This window comes from Poromitra crassiceps (assembly GCF_964638095.1).
Source record: "Poromitra crassiceps genome assembly, chromosome: 7".
Classification (NCBI taxonomy): domain Eukaryota; kingdom Metazoa; phylum Chordata; class Actinopteri; order Beryciformes; family Melamphaidae; genus Poromitra; species Poromitra crassiceps.
The window spans coordinates 25,001,220-25,021,824 of record NC_139628.1 but is presented as its reverse complement, the minus strand read 5'-3'; the positions used below and the strand labels follow the sequence as shown (position 1 = coordinate 25,021,824).

The following is a 20,605-nucleotide window of genomic DNA, read 5'->3' as shown; positions in this document are numbered from 1 at the left end:
CAGTCCAATATAATGTGCGAGGGAGGCCGTAGGGAGTGGTTAGGCCCAGGGTCAGCACTGCATAAGTTCGAGTCCTCAATCGGTTACCCCATTCAAGTGGCGGGGTGACACACTCTGGTGTAGCACAGAGTGTCGGCTGGCAACACCTTCAGCCTGGAGGAGCAGGGTTTGTCAATGGACCGCAGCAGAACGTGGTTGACCCTGGCCTGCACACAGAGCACAAACAGAATAATGAGTTTAGAGCACACAGGAGAATAATAGTCACAGATCACAACATTACATTACAATAAAGCTTAACACCATACCTGCACACAGAGCACAAACAGAATAATGAGTGACAAGCATTTGCTGCGTGTGGCTATTTATAGACCAGTGAGTGGAGGCACACCCAGACACACCTGCCTTCAATTACTCCCAATCACACCAGAGCCAAAGTCAAGTCCAAAGTCAAGTTCCCACACACCACCAAGTCACTGCAAACCAAAACACACCCAAAATCAATGACACCCAACGTGAAGGCAAGTATAATGAGCTGATACCAGTACCACAGGTTTACCCTGTTACACAACCCTGCTCAAAGGAACACTATGTGGGTGTGTTGACGGGCCTTTACCAAGAAAGTAAGTCTAAAGTCCACAGTTATGACTGTGTACTTTTCGAATGACTCATCGCACTCATTACCTTCAGTGAAATATTTCACAATAGTTTTCACTTACAACATTTACAATTGTGGATGGGGAATGGACTAATTTATATTTATATAGTGTGCGTGTGTGTAAAAAAAAATGCATCTGTGACTGTGTGTGCATAAAAACAAGACTTTGGAACTCACACCTGGTCTGACAAAGCTCCGCCCCTTACCTGACTCGCGTTAAACTGACAGTCACAGAGGTTGTTTTTCTTCCTCCTCCTCACTGAGAGAAAGATGATACGATTCACCTTCGGCCCAAAACCCACGACTTCGACTGAGGGAGGACAGCTACAGGAGGGAACCCTGGGAATTCTGGAATACCACTTCACCCTGCTGACTCAGCACACTGACTGTGAGTTTTAGAAGAACACTGGCAGAGAAAGAAAGAAATACAGCCACCAGCAGATGACATAATTATCACTTCTCCTATGCCTTCCTCCCCCTCCCTCCACACACACACACACACACACACACACACACACACACACACACACACACACACACACACACACACACACCCTATTCACTTAACAGCCTTTAATGGGGACACACCTGATTCGAATTTTAAGGTTATGGACTTTTCAAAAGTTTACCTAGAATTTGTGCAAAACATGAATGGGCACCACGACTCGAGTACGGGGTGATACAATGATTGACGTCTAGGGATGTTCGATATTGGCTTTTTTACCAATATCCGATATCCGATAATGTCCAACTCTTAATTTCCGATACCGATATCAACCGATATCAACCGATACCGATATAAGCGGGCTTTTTTTCCACCAAAATTTCACGTAACAAGTTACATAATGTAGCGTAATGTAGCTGAAGAGTTTAATATATAATATGCATGTTGTGTTAAAGTTGTAAGTGTTAGAGAAGCGAGCTTGTGACCAGAAGGTCGTCAGTTCAATCGCCGGGACCGGCAGGATAAATCTGGGTGGGGAAAGTGAAAAGGCAGCGCTTGCCCCTCCCTCATTACCACCACTGAGGTGCCCTTGAGCAAGGCCCTTAACCCCAACCGCTCCAGTGGAGCTGCTCAGTGGCCAACAGATCAGACTGTGGTTGTACTGGTCAGCTTCCAGGTATGAATGTGTGTGTGAATGTGAACAGGGCACTCCTGAAAAAGAGAGCATTGCTCTCAGTGAGTCTCCCCCTGTATTAAAAAAAAAAAAAAAAAAATCGGCATGAAAACCAATACCGATATTTTCCGATATCGATTTTTATGCTAATATCGGCCGATAATATCGGACATCCCTATTGACGTCCTGTGTCTTTCTCCTCACTCAGAGAGAAAATGGCTTCCAGATCAGAGGAGGACCTCTCCTGTCCTGTCTGCTGTGACATCTTTAAACATCCTGTTATCCTGCCATGTGCCCACAGCTTCTGTAAAGCCTGTCTGCAGGAATGCTGGACAGACGAACAAATACCCGACTGTCCAATTTGTAACCGGAGATTTTCAAAGAACGAACTTTCTTGTAACTTGGTGTTGAAGAACCTGTGTGAGGCGTTCTTACTGGAGAGAGGTCAGAGAGCTTCAGCAGCATCTGAGCTTCTCTGCAGTCTGCACGCTGAGAAACTCAAGCTCTTCTGTCTGGACCATCAGCAGCCTGTGTGTGTCGTCTGTCGAGCTTCAAAAACACACAACAACCACCGATTCAGAGCCATCGATGAAGCTGCACAGGATGCCAAGGAGGAATGTCAGGAATCACTGAAGCCCTTAAAGGAGGAACTGAAGCTCTTTATTGAAGTCAAAGGAAACTGTGATGAAACATCAAAACACATTGAGGACCAGGCCCGTCGCACAGAGAGGCAGATAAAGGAGGAGTTTAAGAAGCTTCACCAGTTTCTAGAAGAGGAAGAGGAGGCCAGGATCTCTGCACTGAGGGAGGAAGAGGAGCAGAAGAGTCAGATGATGAAGGAGCAGACTGAGGGTCTGAGCAGAGAGATAGCAGCTCTTTCCGACACAATCAGAGCCATAGAGAAAGTGCTGAGAGCTGAAGACATCTCATTCCTGAAGAACTACAAGGCTACAATAGAAAGAGTCCAGCGCCCCCTACTGGAGGATCCACAGCCGTTCTCAGGAGCTCTGATAGACGAGGCCAAACACCTGGGCAACCTGAGCTTCACAGTCTGGAACAAGATGAAGGAGATGATCTCCTACACTCCTGTGATTCTGGACCCAAACACTGCCCATCCAAAACTCATCCTCTCTGAAGATCTGACCAGTGTGGGAGGTGGAGAGAATCAGCAGCTTCCTGAAAACCCAGAGAGGCTTGCTTTCTATCGCTCTGTTATGGGCTCTGAGAGCTTTAACTCAGGAATCCATAGCTGGGATGTTGAGGTTGGAGACAATGCATACTGGAGACTGGGCGTGGCAGCAGAGTCCGTCCAGAGGAAAGGCATCATACACTCTGGGCTATGGAGAATCGGGTTCAATGATGGGAAACACACAGCACAGTCTCCACCAGATCAACCCACTGTTCTCCCTGTGAAGAAGGTCCAGAGGGTCAGGGTGCATCTGGACTGGGACAGAGGAAAGCTGTCATTCTCTGATCCTGATAGTAACACACACATACACACCTTCACACACACCTTCACTGACAGGCTGTTTCCATTCATTTTTACTGGCAAAGCACTCCCTCTGAAGATATTGCCAGTGAAGGTCTGTGTAACAGTGGGACCGCAAAGTGAAGAAGTGGAAGAAGAAGAAGACGGAGAAGAAGAAGAAGAAGAATACGAAGAAGAAGAAGAAGAGGAAGAAGAAGAAGAACAATAACAATAACAAGAAATGAGGAGGAGGAGAAGACATGGGCGTACTTTATGGTAGAGACGGTGGGGATATGTCCCTGCTAGGGCTACAGATAATGCACAAATATATAAATGATCATGTGATCTTTACTGGGATCTGTACCAAACAAGCATTTCCCCTTACGTCTGTGTATGATTTGAAGGCCGGGGCATCATAGCACCACAATGCTTCATCCTGTAGAGCCCATTTGAACATGTACAGTAAACAGTTAATATCAAAATAGTGGTGGGGACAATTATATGTAATCAGAAAAGTGGACTAGGGCTGCACAATTAATCAAATTAATTTTGAAATAGCACTACAGGGGGGGCGGCTGTGGGTCAGGAGGTAGAGCGCGTCGTCCACTAACCAGAAGGTCGGTGGTTCGATCCCCGGCTCCTCCAGTCCACATGTCAAAGTGTCCTTGGGCAAGACACTGAACCCCAAATTGCTCCCGATGGCTGTGCCAGCACCCCGCGTGGCAGCTGGCCGCCCTCAGTGTGTGAGTGAGCGAATACGTTGTAAAGCGCTTTGGATAAAAGCGCTATATAAATGCAGTTCGGCATTTAGCACTATCCAAATCACAGGAGCAGCTGCAATTTGATCAAGATAAATGTGTCACAACAACATACCAAGAACCTCCTGAGTTTCCGGACACCCTCCCATCTACCTCTACATCTGCAACTGCTGCGCCTGTTGCTTAATGCACTTTTTATACTCTTTTTTAAAGTTTTGTTGTGATGCTTTTAAATGTCCATTTTATTCTCTTCTTTTCTTTTCTTTTCCTGTCAACCATTTTATGTGAAGCACTTTGAATTGCCTCTGTGTATGAAATGTGCTATACAAATAAACTTGAGTTACATGGGTGCGTTTGAATTGTTAATTAAAATTCATTAATATTTAATTAATTAATCTTACTTTTTTTATACACAAGCCTCTTCATTTAGTTGAAGCCCCCTGTATTGGATGTCTTAACCAGACGGATTATTTTAGGTTAGTTTGTGGTACTGTAACAGATTCATCTCACAGTTGAGTAATCAAGTTGTGTAATCTGAAAAGAACAGCGACTGACAACTGATGACCATCGGGTAATCTGTCCGTGCCATAGTTTACTATAGCTGTGTTAAAGGGATAGTTCGGATGTTTTGGATGTGGGGTTGTATGAGGTATTGCATACAGTCAGTGTACTACATGTAGACAGTAGAATGTAGCTGGCGCGGTCCCAGTTTGGAGAAATGGAGACCGGCCATGCATGTCAGGCAAGTAGAGCTGTCTGCTGAGTGTCAACAGGGTCATGAGCAAAAATGTAAAAAACAACAACAACAACAACAACAGGAGAAAAACAAACATAAAATGCTTCCATACTGCTCACCTGGTGTAATCCTAGTCTCCACAAGCCCTGAGATGCCAAGTTGACTTGAAAAGACATCATTTACACCCTGTTTTTAGCTGAAATCTCCACAGGTGCTCCAAGAAGTGGTGCTCTTATTTGACTTCTATTTCTTGGAGCAACGTGGCTACAGTGCAGATTTCTAATAAAAACTACTTTTCAAGTCAACTTGGCATCTCAGGGCTTGTGGAGACTTGTATTATGCCAGGTGAGTAATATGGAGGCATTTAATGTTTGTTTTTTTCTGTTGTTTTTTATTTTATTTTTTATTTTGGTGCTCATGACCCTGTTCACACTCCGCAGACAGCTCTACTTGCCTGATGGGGCCGGACCAGGACCGCGCAGGCTGCATTCTATTGCATGTAGTGTACTGACTGTCAGCAAGTCATGCAACTTTACATATTTTTTTTTAACTATCCCTTTAACTGTTAATGAACTAGCTATAAGTATACAGTTACAGTTACAGTTAGTAGACGGACAAGCCCGTCTTTTATTGTCACACGAACACACCCAACACATGCATGCGGCCACAAACACACACTCATGCTGACGGTGGTCGAGGAAATTTGTCCTCTGCCTTTAACCCATCCAGGCTTGTCCTTTCCTCCGGGGGGGCAGGCCAGGAGCAGTGGTCGCTTTTTCTTTCCAGCGCCCGGGGACCAACTTTGGATGTTGTCGTCACTGGTCTGATGACGATGACGATCTTCTGCATGTTTTTTTTTAGTGGGGGGGTTATGTACGGAGGAACACCCTGGGGAGCACGGGGAGAACATGCAAACTCAAGAAAAGGCCCATTCGACGAGATAACCCACCTGGGCAGTAGTTTACTAGCTATTAATATGCCTAACTATACAGTGCTAACCTTAGCAAAACTATTACAGTTCCTGGTCTGTAGCAGAGGACAATGGTGTGCTTATATGGATTGGCAGCATCGTCGTGGAGCAGTTCCAGCAGGGGACTTCATAGGCTACTTCCCTTTCCCCGTCCACATTAGCCAGCTCTGACTATAGGCGATGCCGAGGCGTTCCCAGGCCAGCGTGGAGATATCAATGATCTCTCCTTTGAATGGACCGTAAAATGCTACTGCATTTACTACATCGATTGACAACTTGTGTGTGGTGTTCTTCTGCTAAAACCTGAAAAACTGCAGATTGGAGTTTCAGTTCTAAGTACCTAAAATCTTTGACATAGTGTGCTCTGAAGGCAGAAATAATTTTATTTGCTCATTTGAAATTGTATGTTAAAATAGTAACACAAGAAATCTAGGCCTATACAGTCACTGATGTTTCCCACCAGCCATCAAAATACATTAAAATGTGTCTCCCTTGTTGCGTTTTAGCAGTTCTCACTTCCGACTAATTCCATCCTCACAAGGAATCCCAGAAGGCAGACTAGACTGCTTAGTTTTTGGCTGCGAGTCAGTTTTAATGCATTTGAAGCATTTACAGCTATTTTTATTTTATTTTGTTATATATCTTAGTAATCTTAGTAAACCTTTTACCTAAAGCACACCTAGGTGTTGTTACTGATGTGCTTGATTGTAAGTTTGACGAAGAAAGACAGCAGTGTGATGTAAAAGCTGTGATGTACAGTATAAGACTCCAAGCTGAGATTTAAGAGACAGGCATGATACTTCAAGTGAAGCATCCTTCTTTTAACATTACTCTCACAATGCTTGAAGGTCTTTGTTCTTATCTGCCAACAATCATTCTGTGAAGTGTTTTTATTATTGAATCATATTTTGAGAAAAGGGTTGATTCTTCGTATAGTACATCCATTTATTTACATGCTTGTAAAATGTCAAACTGTTAATGTACCTTAATTCAGTTACAGCGAGCATGTTGAATAATGTACCATAAACTGCTCAACACCTCCCTCTGCTGGCCATTCCTTTATTTTATTTCAAGTTCAAAGACGGATTCAATATAATTTATTTTAAATATGTTTTAGTGTGAATACAAATGTGGCCTGTTGAGCTGTTTCAATCCTTGCAATTTTACGATATTGAATAATAGCAATAATAATAGGTATACTTTCCTCTAGGCTTACAGTATGTTATCTAATGAATGAATTCAACTTGTATTATTCTTTATTTGATTTGTTTCATTACTTTCTTGTTTAATATGTAACATACAAAAGGCCACATGACTATTTCAAGAAATGAAGATTCTCAGAAGTGAAGTCAGATGAATCACTCTGTAATGTTTTCAAAACCACACCGTCTCTAAACTGAGGCTGTTTTTCACAAGTGTTTATACAACAGAGACAAAATAAAATTTACAACCATGAGAACTCTGCAGAACCACAGCACATCCTCTAAACCTCTCTGAAAAGACTGTACAGTTTGTTAGCTTTGACAAGTTACTTACCAAGCCCTGAGGTCAACAAGGTCATTTTTCATGCTAACAGCGTGCTACATACTGTTTCCCTGAATTTAAATGTAAATCAATTAAAGAGCTTTATCCAACTAAAATAATTCTATTCGTTCAAGATTCAAGATTCAAGATTTTTATTGTCACTCCGTAGTACAAGTATCACGTGTGAAATTCTTGTGCTGTAGACTCTGTTACAACAGTGCAAAATAACAGGGCATATAGGTGCAGGAAAACAAGAGAAACAACAAGCAATAACAGTAAAGCAATAAAAACAAGCCAGAAACAGTGACATTCACTACACATAGGTGCAAATAGCATAACAATAATTTAAACATAATTAAACATTCTGTTTGGTGCAAATAACCTAGACATAATTAAACATACGTAATAGCAGCTGCAGCACCGCTACTACATGATTGTTGGGAGTTTATTTGTGTATGTTAAGGAGTCTCGTGGCCTGCGGGAAGAAATTGTTGTTCATATTGTTGCTGATGCAGTCAGTGTTGTCATAGATGCGTGTTCAATGGATCAGCGTGCGGTAAATCCTCCCGTTCTTTGAATGCAGCAGAGTTAGCATTTAGCTGCTAGCACAGCCCAGGCAGACAGGATCAGGGATTCAACCCCCGCAGTGAACATAACATCTGAACAGACGTCGATGTATACCTGCTTTTGAATCCCCAATCCTGTAGTGTATAGCGGCAGCACCTTCCGCTGGTGAGTCAGCCCATTGAGATATATGGGGGGTTTTACCCCACCATTAGTCTTGCGCGCCAGCCGTAGTAACATTTTGTTCCCACACAGACCAACTGTATCTATGAAGAGTTAAGCTTAATTTATACTTATTAGAAAGTGTCGCTCAGCACATGGTCGCAGACGAAAAATAAAGTGTCGCTCATGTTGCTGCATTTATGCTTCTCTCCACGGCGCAACGGTCACGTGACGCTAGAGACAGAGGGAGGCAGAGAACTAGTGCAGTGCAGACAGGCAAGAGAGGGAATGCTGTCAGTGAACCCACGTCGCCGCATATAACGACACACAACCACACAATCACTTCCTCTCTCTCTGGGAAGTTGGTCACGGTGTTCTTTGTGATTTTCACGAAGTCATACATCAAGGACAGGCTGATAAAAATACCGGGGACACGCTCATTAATTTCATTTCAGCGAAAACTAAAAGGAAGTCGCGCGCGTGCCCGTCTATATAGCCAATCAGACTTGCGCGACATTATGTGACGTAGTCAGCGACACTAGACATTTCACCAGGTAGCAGACACCATAGACATATATAAAGGCTAGATGGCTTACCCGCGCTGCCGGTCAATGGAGAGCGACGTCGTCGCATGGTGGCCATCTTGCTACGGCACCACAGCTTTATATATATTTATGGGTTAAAAAAACGCTAACATTTTATTATTATTTTTGGCTCCAAATTACACCAAACTTAAACTGCAGCATCATCATCATGAGATGAATTCACGCACCTAGTTTCATGCAGTTTCATCCATTTTGCTAGGAGCTATGAGCATCTGTTGTTGGGTTAGTATTATCACATCAGATGATCATAACTCCTAGGGAAATGGATGAAACTGCATGAAACTTTGTGCCTGAATCCCTCTCATGGCATATGCTTCGGTTTAATTTTGGTGTAATTTGGAGCCCATCAAAAAAATAGTGTTTTTAGTGTTTTTTTTGTTGTTGTTGCCATATCTCGGGAACGGAATATGCTTGTAATAAACCAAACAGTTTGTAAATCCGTCAAGATTTCAGCGAGTTATGAGTATTTTTGTCTGTGCACCCTCCAACAGCTACCATAGAACGTACCAGAAAGCCTGCCGTAGCAAGATGGCAGCGCTTCAACGACGCTGGTGACTCCGCCTTAAGCCATCTAGCCTTATATATGTCTATGGCAGACACTGCTCGCAGACACTTGAAAGTGTCGATTCAAGTCCTCATTTCTGTCGGCGACCATTTCAAAAGTGTCGGCAGACGAAGCATAAATTGGGCTTTAGTGTCCCATGGTCTAAAGTTCACATGGTCTGGAGACATGTCCACCCCACCAAGGAAAAACATTCAGATTTCAGGACAGACATGACATTTATCCAGCTATGATCCAAGTTCATTTATTCACACACAAAACCATCAAGTCACCTGATGTTACATTACAGAGAGGTGTGATGCACTGATGTGAATTATCACCAAGGAATAATGCACAAGTTAATTATCACAACATTATATTCAAAAGCAGCAAAACTAAGCAATACAATCAATCATGGTAGACAAAAATATAATATCTTATGATAAAAAATATCACAAAGTAACTGGTGTGATAAAAACTAGGATTGTAAATATTTTTATTTGAATGTTTCCAGCTATAGTGTGGGATTGTTCTTGTAAGCCCATGTGGGCTGGGCACAGCAATGTGCATGACAACTTAATAAATAAATAAATCAAAATCTACTGTCTTACAGTCGGTGTTGTCTCTACATATATGAGCTCCTGTTATGTTTTGTCCTGCAGTGTCAGTCCTGTATTGTGCGACTGTCTAATCTGTCAGTAGCAATTAACCACTCAAACTCTTTGTCCACCTGGTGGACAAAACTGGTTCTGATTCTGAAATCAACATGAAACTCAATATTCAATGTTCTTCCTGATTTAGACATGTATCTTTCCCATCACTGTACAGAGCTTTGTGTAGCAGAGAGAAGTGAAACAGAAACACTGGGAGAGCTGACCTGAAAGTCAAGCATTAAGCTGCACGAGCAACCTGATCAACTCATTTTCACTTTCTGATATGTTCATGTGTGATTTAGTCATGTGACTAATAGAGATCAAAAATCTTATCAATGCCCACTGTCACTCAATTCTCATAGTGCTGACTGAGAATAGCAATAATGTAAATGCAAATCAAGTGTTCAATTTGATAACACAGGAATCTAAATCATTTCATTAACAGGAGTTCATGTTGACAAATTATATGATAATTAACTGCAGAAATTAAGATTATGTATCATCTATGACTGTTAATACACAGACTTCCTCCTCATTCGTCTCTCTTTGGCTAGTGTCAGCTTGTCCTTCAACATCCCTATCTTTCTCCTGCACCTCTACCTGACTCTCTGCTTCTCTCCTCCACACTTTCCCCAGGTTTGACCTTCTTGCCTGCTTTTCTTTTCTTCTCTAGCTTTAATTTAATTTTGGAATGTTAGTTCTTTACCTCCTGACTTTTCTCCTGGGCCTTGTTCCCAGGGGTGCTTTGACTTTCCCTCGGTTTCTCAGGTGCCTCCTTATTCCCCCCATGCATCATGGTTTCCTCCTGAGTTCCATCCTGCTCTGAGGTTGCCTCCTTCCTTTCACCCTGCTTGGTTGCCTCCTGATCTTTCCCCTGCTCCTCGTTCTCATGCTGACTTTGCTGTTGTTTCCCAGTTTCCTCCAGACGTTTGCTCTTGTCTCCAGTGGCTCTCTGACTACTTTCCCTCTGTCTCCCAGTCATCTCGTTATTTCCCCCCTGTTTTCTGGTTGCCTCCTGATTTGTGTCCTGCTCCCCAGCCGCTTCATGATGTTCCACCTGCACCCCGGTTGCATTCTGACTTGGTTCCTGCTTTCTGAGTTCCTTTCCACAGGTTTGACTTTCTGCTGTAGCTCTGCCTGAATCTGAAGCTCTGTCTCCTGTCTGACCTCTTGCTTTTCTCTCTCTTTTGCTTCTTGATGTATTTTGAGTAGCTGTCAGCTCTGTGACATCTCTCCTGACTGACTCAAGCTTCCTCTCATACTCATCAATCTCTTTCTCTTTCTCCTTCAATTTGACTTTGATTTGCTCCTTCTCGTTCTCTTTTTCCCTTTTATATTCTGTATGTCGAATAACATATCCCTCTCTGTTCTTCAGTTCTCTTTCCGTCTTCCGTAGCTGTTCATCAAGTTCTGCCTTTCTCCTCTTCAGATGCCTTTTGGCATCTAATAGAGGCTTTTGTTGCACAATTTTTTCTATCCAACCTGCTGACTGAAACTTCCTCTCATTCTCATTGTTCACCTCCTCCTGTCTCTCTACCTCCTGCAGTTGTGATTTCAGTTGTTCTCTCAGCTTCTCCAGTTCCTTCTGCTCTCCTGTCAATTTAGCAAGATATTCTTTCTTCAACTTCAATTCCTTCTCTTTCTTCTGTAGGTCTTCCTCAAGTTCTCTCTTTTGTCTCGCCAATCTATCAACCCGCCATTCAACCTGTTTCTGTTCATTACTTATTTTCTGTAGCTCTTCTTCAAGTTTTGCCTTTTTCTTATCCCGATGCTTCTCTGTCTTTCCCATCAGACGTTTCATTTCTGTGCCATCATTTAGACATGTCTCCCCTCCTCTCTGTTCAGTTTCATCCTGGTGCTTCTTGGTCTCTGTGTGCAAACAGAGGGAAGACACAGTGTTGAGGTTCACATTTACTGGATTTATGCAGTATTGCCTTTTGTAGAGAAAAGATATGAAATTGAAAACAACTGTAGGAGCACAACCGAAATAGGTTGCTTTCACATAAGCTGGTGGACCAGCCGCGCTGGGACTACTTCTAAGTGGGGTGCTGTAAGGAAGGGACTCTCGGGCGCTGGCCGCAAGGGCAGAACATTTGATGTTTTTTGGACTTTTAGCCATATTTAGAGGAATATTTCATTTTAAATTAACATAATAGGATTATACTGTTGTGATGTCATGTAGTATCTTCTCCTCTTCTCTGCAGCATTACTCAATTTACATTCAGGAATCAGGGACAGTGATAGCCTACATGCTATTCCTCCCATCTTGTCTTTCTTTTTTTGTCAGTCTTGTTTTTTGTAGTCTCGTATCTCTTTCTTCTCGCTTCAGTCCGCTCCAATCAGTAACGACTTTGCGATCAAACGACACGGGAGGCGCAGCCCATTTTTCGCCTTCAAAACCAGCAGTGGCTGTGAAGTGGCACAGACTAATTCATGTAGTTGCAGAGCACAGCGATTCAACGTAATATTTGAGTCTGGGGAGAGACTAATGTCCAGTGTTTACATGTTGCCATGACAACACCGGAAGTCAACTTCCGCGATTTTCTTGGAATTGTTAAGTAGCATAGTTTTATGCAGCTATAATACATCCTTGTCAAGGCCGGATTAACCATAGGGCAACCGGGGCAGGTGCCCCGGGGCCCTCGGGGTGAAGGGGCCCTCCAAAAAAAAAAAAATTTTTTTTTTTTGGTCGGGCTCATGTTGGGCTCCACAGAACTATGACACAAATCTAAGACCAATCAGGACAAAATAAAATGTGTTTCCAAGAAGATTAAGTCTGATGATTTAGTCTCATTGGATGCCTGTGGGCAAGTGGTGACCAGGGGCGTGGGAAGTGGGGGTGCTTGTGGTGCTGCGGCACCCTCTGCTGTTTTGTATTGGAAATGTAATGTCAATTATATTTTCATCATTGTAAAGCCACAGCACAGTGAAGAGGATATTAATGTGAAGATTAGCCTCTTCCTTTTGCTCTCAGAGTGCATCAGATTCATGCATTTTACTTTAAAATGTACAAAATCTCTTTGTCCAGAGGGGGCACAGCCCCCCCTAGAAACCCCCCAGTCAGACTAATATCTTTATCCTGCTGGTGCTACCTCTTTGCAAAGCCTAGAATCGCCTATGAGTGAGTGAGAAACTGAATCTCAGAAACGGAATAATATCATGACAGTATAATACTAATGTTAATTTAAAATGAGATATTCCTCTAAATATGGCGAAAAAACATCCAAACATCCGGACGATGGGTAGGGGGGCCCCTCGGAGCTTCAGTGCCCCGGGGCCCCTGGGGGTGTTAATCTGGCTCTGATCCTTGTGTACTAGAATTGCACGTACTTTGTGAGTTAAACTCATTATGTTGTCTTTTTGTTATTTTATTTCATAAACAAGTTTAATGAAAGTCACATGATCTCATAACCCGGAAGTTAAAACGGAGATCAGTAAAGACGAGAGAAATGGCGGATCAAGCAGCATCTTATATGTCCCGTCAATCTAATAACATTCTACTACTGGTTACCAGGCAAACACGGTAATATTTGACTACTTACCTTACATTGTAATTGTTTGTTTGTTTAAGCTTTGTGCTCATGCGTGAGTTTATAAGAAGGTGTTTGAAGAAACACTGCAGAGTAGCCTGATGAGTGTTGTTTCCTTGTAGGTTTGTGTTTACACGGGGTTTTATAAGGACATGTGGAAATAAGAGACACTTTGGCCCCTATCGTTGCATCGGCCTAGTTTCTACGCCGAGCGCCTGGCGCAGTGGGCGTGGACCAGCGCACTTGATATCTTGGTCTTGGCGCTACACGCAGCCTAAAGCATTACAACCACGCCTTTTAAGTGTAAAATTATGCACCGTCATGCTCATTGGATAAGTGCAATAAACGAATCGCACGGTTGCCTTTTAAGCTCCAATTCCAGTGGTCCAGCAAAACCAGACAAAAGCCAAGCGCTCTGCCCCCCCCCCCTCCCTTCATCCAGTCTGTCTGTCTCCATATATAGGCTATTATTCCATATTATTATGCTTCTCAAACCAATCTAACTGCAGTTTAAATACTGCAAGCATGTAAATACGCTACACTATAGCAAGATCAAAGTGAAAAGAATGTTCTAAAGGCATCAGCTAGAAAAATATAGCCTATCCCTATATGATGAGATTAATTTTATATTGGTGAACGTTTGTCCAGAAAGATATCGTTTTCTCTCCCCTGCTGCAGGTAGAATGATGCACATTAATATACCCTACATTATGTAAAGTCATTGCATAAATGTGTTTTTATTGTAAAACTAAATGTGAAGTAGGGCCAAGTTATTGGAGCGGACATCACAGTATAGCACATGACAGTAGAAGCGTGTTCCGCAGCGCGTTCCGCTGTCACTTATCTAAATGATGTTAAATCCACAAGAGATATATATAGGCCCAGGAGGACATATATGTTTCACATAGGGTGGTGTATTCATTTCGATGTTTCATTTGGTCCAATATTGAAATGTGTACAATTGCAGGTTGTGTTACCATTACACATTAATTTAGATCGACCTTTTATATCTATTTCGCCTCATTTGGTTGCTATTTAGTAGCGAAATGGAGAAGCACAATGCATGCTGGGACATGCCAGGCAACTTACAACTTATTTTTCCTATATGGGAAGTGTGTTGTGCCTGTCTAAGCGAGGGAGTCAGAGAGAGAGAGAGAAGGGTGACAGAGAAGAGGCAGAAGAGCACTGGCACACTGAATAGGCCTGGTTTCAGAGAGAGACAGAGAAGGGTGACAGGGGAGAGGCAGAAGAGCGCTCCTTGCAACTGGCGCACTGAATAGGCCTGGTTTTCAAAAGTGCAAAGCGCTAAATTTACGCCAGGTGGGAAGATATCATTACGCCGAGATTTAAGGCCGACACGCCCATTCTGGCCCATTCTGGGACTGCGCCACGCCCATTCGGCCTAAAGCGCATTTGGCAGCGTAAAGCCATATTGATATCTTCCCGTGGCAGGCGCAAGGCACGTTTTTTTGCGTTTAAGGCCCGTTTTAGCGCCGAAGGCCTGTGGGAGAATAGGGCCCATAGAGTAATGGTTTTATTGTTTTAGGCTTTGTGCTTGAAACTCATTGTGTTGAAACTGTTTTTTGTTGTCTTTTAGTTTTCACGGTGTTTCAAACGGTGTTACCACACAATCTTCATGACATCATCAAACCTCAATTGGAGAATAATTGTTGAATGTGGACATCAGTATGAATCGTGGACTCATTAATAACCAGGAGTAGCTACAACACAAGTTAATCTGCGAAACACAACCCATAGAGAAACCACCTTTATGCGATCCTGGGATGTCTGGTTTTACTTTGGTGTTACTATCAAATAAATATTTTACAAGAATGCGCCCAATATGAGCAGCAGATGAGGCAGCGAACTGTTGGGTCCAACATCATTCTGCAGATGAGATGAGACGAGCGAGGCAGCGCGGTGCGCACAGCACTGTTTTGCTTCCTTCTACCGCCTTCTACTCATGATGCACTGCCTTTTATTTGCTCTTGTGTTTGGTTCGGTTTGCTTTCACACCACAAACGAACCGCGCTAGAGTTCACTTGCAAACGAACCGAGACCCACGTTTTCAAGCGGACCAGAGCTCGCTTGTTTGTTCTGAAACAGAGTTTGTTTGCGCTTTCACACCACCCCAAACGAAGCGCACTATCTGAGGAAACTAACTCTGGCGCGGTTAAAGCAGACTAAACAGCTTATAGCCTATGTGAAAGCTACCTTAAAAACATCAGTTGTGTTGTATGATTTGCTTTGCAGCATTATGAAGCATTTAATTTCAAGATGAAACATAAAAAATAGTGACAGCATGTGGGTAAAATGCATGGAATGAATGCATGTTTCCCCACCTTAGTGTATAGTGCAAGACCCGGCTTTAGCTCAGGAGGTAGAGCGGGTCGGCCAATGACGCAAGGGTTGGCGGTTCGATCCCCGCTCCCTCCCAGCTGCTGTCGCTGTGTCCTTGGGCAAGACACTTAACCCTCCTTGCTCCCGATGGTGTGTAGGCACCCTGCGTGGCAGCCTGCCGCCATCGGTGTATGAATGGGTGAATGTAGACTATCTACTGATTGTAAAGCGCTTTGGATAAAAGCGCTATATAAATGCAGACCATTTACCTTTGTTTTAAATATCAAGTATTTATTTATTTATGTATTTATGTATTTATGTATTTATGTATTTATGTATTTATATATTTATGTATTTATTTATTGGTGAACAATAAACAATATCACTACAACCATAATAAGACTACAACCATATAAGAATAAATATGTGAAATAAATAAATATGTGTGACTCACTGATTTTATTTCGTCTCCATCTCCACACAACAAAGACAACGGCAGCAATACTGAAGACAACAGCCAAGACAATGGTGATATAAATAGCAGAACTGGATGGGAAGAGCTCATCTGAAATGATCAAACAGAACAGCATTTATATCATACTAGACAACAGCTGTTAATGAAGGCTTGGTAATAAAGTGTCCATATCATGACTTTATATCAAACTAGACCTCAGCTGTTTAAAGTTAATAAAGTGTCTATATCATGACTTTATATCAAAGAAGACCTCAGCTGTTTAAAGCTAATCAAGTGTCCATATCATGACTTTATATCAAACTAGTCCTAGACAGAAAAAAGCTGGCAAAATTCAATATGCTGTAATTCTCTCCATGGTAATAGAGTGTACTCACTCGTGCGAGGACAGAGGGAGCTTATTGACAGATTGTCTGTGGTGCCAATGACCCTTCAGGTTATGAAGGTAAATAGCCTATGTCCATTGTCCCACAAGTTTTCTCAGTTAGTTTCCCTCTTTGCGATGTGATAAAAGTTTCTCAGTGAGTTATAGTTGATTGCCTCACTGAATTATCTGCTAATACCCAATTGTTAGCAGCATAATTAAATGTCTTGGCGTGGCAAGGCTGTGCTTAATCGACATATCCAAAACGAATTCCACTTTCCACTCCGCAAATGCCTCTCTACGCTGGGAGCGCAGCCATAATGTCCGTGCAGAGCGCCCAGCGCAGAGAGGTATTTGCGCATATAGAGGTCCTTTTCAAAGCTCTTAGCGCAAAGTAATTGCGCGCTGACGATAGGGTAACGCCATCTATCCCACATTTTAGCGCTGAAACGCCTGGTTTGGCATGGGGCAGCCAATGCCCAGTACAATTATCACAGGCATGCGCTTGTGTCCGCCCCCAATTTACATTGCGCACGGCGTTAAACGAGCACAAACACAAAATTAGGCTTTTGGGAAGATAGAGGTCAAAGTCTCCATATCATGACTTTATATCAAACTAGACCTGAGCTGTTTAAAGTTAATAAAGTGTCAATATCATGACTTTATATCAAACTAGACCTCAGCTGTTTAAAACTAATAAAGTGTCCATATCATGACTTTATATCAAACTAGACCTCAGCTGTTTAAAGCTAATAAAATGTCCATATCATGACTTTATATCAAACTATACCTCAGCTGTTTAAAGCTAATAAAGTGTCCATATCATGATTTTATATCAAACTAGACCTGAGCTGTTTAAAGCTAATAAAGTGTCCATATCATGACTTTATATCAATAGACCTCAGCTGTTTAAAGCTAATAAAGTGTCCATATCATGAATTTATATCAAACTAAACCTCAGCTGTTTAAAGCTATAAAGTGTCCATATCATGACTTTATATCAAACTAGACGTGAGCTGTTTAAAGCTAATCAAGTGTCCATATCATGACTTTATATCAAACTACACCTCAGCTGTTTAAAGCTAATAAAATGTCCATATCATGACTTTATATCAAACTAGACCTCAGCTGTTTAAAGCTATAAAGTGTCCATATCATGACTTTATATCAAACTAGACCTCAGCTGTTTAAAGCTATAAAGTGTCCATATCATGACTTTATATCAAACTAGATCTCAGCTGTTTAAAGCTATAAAGTGTCCATATCATGACTTTATATCAAACTAGACCTCAGCTGTTTAAAGCTATAAAGTGTCCATATCATGACTTTATATCAAACTAGACCTCAGCTGTTTAAAGCTATAAAGTGTCCATATCATGACTTTATATCAAACTACACCTCAGCTGTTTAAAGCTATAAAGTGTCCATATCATGACTTTATATCAAACTAGACCTCAGCTGTTTAAAGCTATAAAGTGTCCATATCATGACTTTATATCAAACTACACCTCAGCTGTTTAAAGCTATAAAGTGTCCATATCATGACTTTATATCAAACTAGACCTCAGCTGTTTAAAGCTATAAAGTGTCCATATCATGACTTTACATCAAACTACACCTCAGCTGTTTAAAGCTAATACAATGTCCATATCATGACTTTATATCAAACTAGACCTCAGCTGTTTAAAGCTAATAAAGTGTCCATATCATGACTTTATATCAAACTAGACCTCAGCTGTTTAAAGCTAATCAAGTGTCCATATCATGACTTTATATCAAACTACACCTCAGCTGTTTAAAGCTAATAAAGTGTCCATATCATGACTTTATATCAAACTAGACCTCAGCTGTTTAAAGCTAATCAAGTGTCCATATCATGACTTTATATCAAACTAGACCTCAGCTGTTTAAAGTTAATAAAGTGTCCATTTTGACTTTAGAAAACCTATACCTCGAACAAGAATGTGTGTCTCCCTGGTCTGGTTGATGTACTGCTGTTGAACTCTACAGGTGAACGTGTTGGTGAGGGTCTTCTTCTCCACAGTCACTCTGCTGCTCACAGTATAGAGGCCATCAGGACCTCTGACTGTCTCTGGAGGTCCAGCAGAGAGGATGTTTCCCTCATCGTCCAGCCAGAACACCTCAGGCTCTGGGTACCAGCCTTTACATTTACACACTAAAACCACTCCACTGCTGTTTTTGGTCATCCCAATGACAGGAGAGGAGACAGCACCTAATGATGAGGAAGACAAGACATTTGGTTTCAATGGAAATGGTGTAACGATATTTGGCACGGCATATAATTGTCTGGATGACCAAAGATGTAAAAGACATGCAATGATCGTGTGACCACTTACCAACAACAAGCTGAACAATGGAGTCTCTACCCAGTGTGGGAATGAAGCATCTGTATCTTCCCTCATCAGAGAGTTTCACATTAGAGAGTTTCAGTGAGATGTCTCCTTGTTTCAGTTTGTTGATGAACAGAGACGTTCTTCTGTCGTAGGACGGATGTTTATAACTCACAAGCTCCTGACCGTCACGCCAAAAACAGACAAATCTGGGGTCCAGGTCAGGTCTCACCCACTCCAGTGTCATGGCAACAGCATCCATGGCAGGTTCCAGGTGGCATGGCAAAATGACGTCATCACCAACTATTGCCACTAGTCGAGTTGCACCAATCACCTGAGACTGACCTGAGAAGAAATAACCAGAGACGCTTTAGAACAGCGTGGCGGTCCAACTGCCAGTCAATTCCTGTAGCCTATCTCTATCGTTGCATCGGCCTATGAACTGTGCCCAACGCCAGACACAGCCCAGAGTAGTGGGCGTGGACCAGCGCAGCGATATTTTGGTATCGGCACTACACGCAGCCTTAAGCATTACAACCACGCCTTTTAAGCGTAAAATTATGCACAGTCTGCTCATTGGAGAAGTGCAGTAAACCAGTCCCAACCTTGCCTTTTAAGCTCCAATTCCACGAAGCAATCCAGTAAAACCAGACAAGCCAAGCGCTCTGCTCCCCCCCCTCCCTTCATCCCGTCTGTCTGTCTCCATATATAGGCTATTATTCCATATTATTATGCTTCTCAAACCAATCTAACTGCAGTATAAATACAGCAAGCATGTGTTGCGTGTGGCCATGGACGGTGCATAATAAACTTCACACATGGTATGTATCATGTTGCACATTCATGTGTTTACATTCTGTGTTTGTACTGTTCCTTAATTGATCTCCTCTGCTCCTCCTTACCTAAGGCTGAACACCTGCAGACACTCAGCTAATTGCTGATGCAGCTCTGCATCTGCAGGTATATAAGCTGGCTTGCTGCTGGGACACAGTTACTCTACACCTGAATCCAGCCCAGCAGCACCTGTACATTTGGTTTGATACTTTTGCCCCTTTCTTTCCGTTATTAGGTCCTGGCACAATAGGTGCCAGGCTTTATTGTTTTAGTTTAACCTGGCTGTTATGGTAGTTGTTTTTCGTCCTTAGTTTTAGTTTAGTTAATCTAAATTATTCTTTGTACGTTTGTTAATTGTTAGTTTAAGGAGAGGGGCTGGCTTCGACGGCCCTATATGGGCCAGCCCAGACCCCTCTCCCTTTTGTTTATTTCGGCCAAACTGTCAGGTTATTTTGTTTTATGGTTTTGGGCCTTTTTTATTAGATACTTTGGGGAAAAGGACAATAAAAACCCTATATTTTGATTCTTGTGTGGCGTTCTTCTTATGTTGTGGTTTCCACTTGAGCCTTATTTCTGTTATATGTGTGGAGGCCGTAACATAATGGGGGCTCGTCGATCGCGAGTTTTTTTTTTTTCTTCTGAGGATTGGGAGTTTCTCCACCTCAGGTTGTAGCGTGCGGATTCCAGCGCGTCTACTTTTTTTCTCGTTTCTGAGAAACATTAGTTTCTCTCCCTACAGTGTTAATTGTCACGTAGTTTAACACTGAGGTGGTACTTTTGGCACATTGTGTCTGTATTTCTGGGACTTGTAATAGTCTATTTTCTTGAGTGCCGATTTTTGGTGCGGTGTTATGCGCACCTGTTTTGGACGCCACAGTTTGTGTGCTGCTGAGTGGGCAGTGTGTTTTTTCCTAGTGCGTGGTGCTGCGCTTTTGGGCTGTGTTGCCTGTGTCATGCTGC

General features: G+C 42.4%; 1 protein-coding gene across 1 annotated transcript; it reads left to right on the top strand.

The window, feature by feature from the left end:
* The first annotated feature begins 933 nt into the window (after positions 1-933).
* Positions 934-4,220, top strand: LOC310779206 (E3 ubiquitin-protein ligase TRIM35-like). The gene is made up of 2 exons (XM_083639715.1): positions 934-1,043; positions 1,982-4,220. Exon 2 carries the CDS (start codon positions 1,989-1,991, stop codon positions 3,468-3,470), a length of 1,482 nt encoding a protein of 493 aa, XP_083495841.1. The 5' UTR covers positions 934-1,043; positions 1,982-1,988; the 3' UTR covers positions 3,471-4,220.
* Positions 4,221-20,605: the final 16,385 nt, after the last annotated feature.

Bases quoted from the DNA above. Each gene is read 5' to 3' on its own strand.
- LOC310779206 (XM_083639715.1), top strand. From the start codon at position 1,989: ATGGCTTCCAGATCAGAGGAGGACCTCTCCTGTCCTGTCTGCTGTGAC.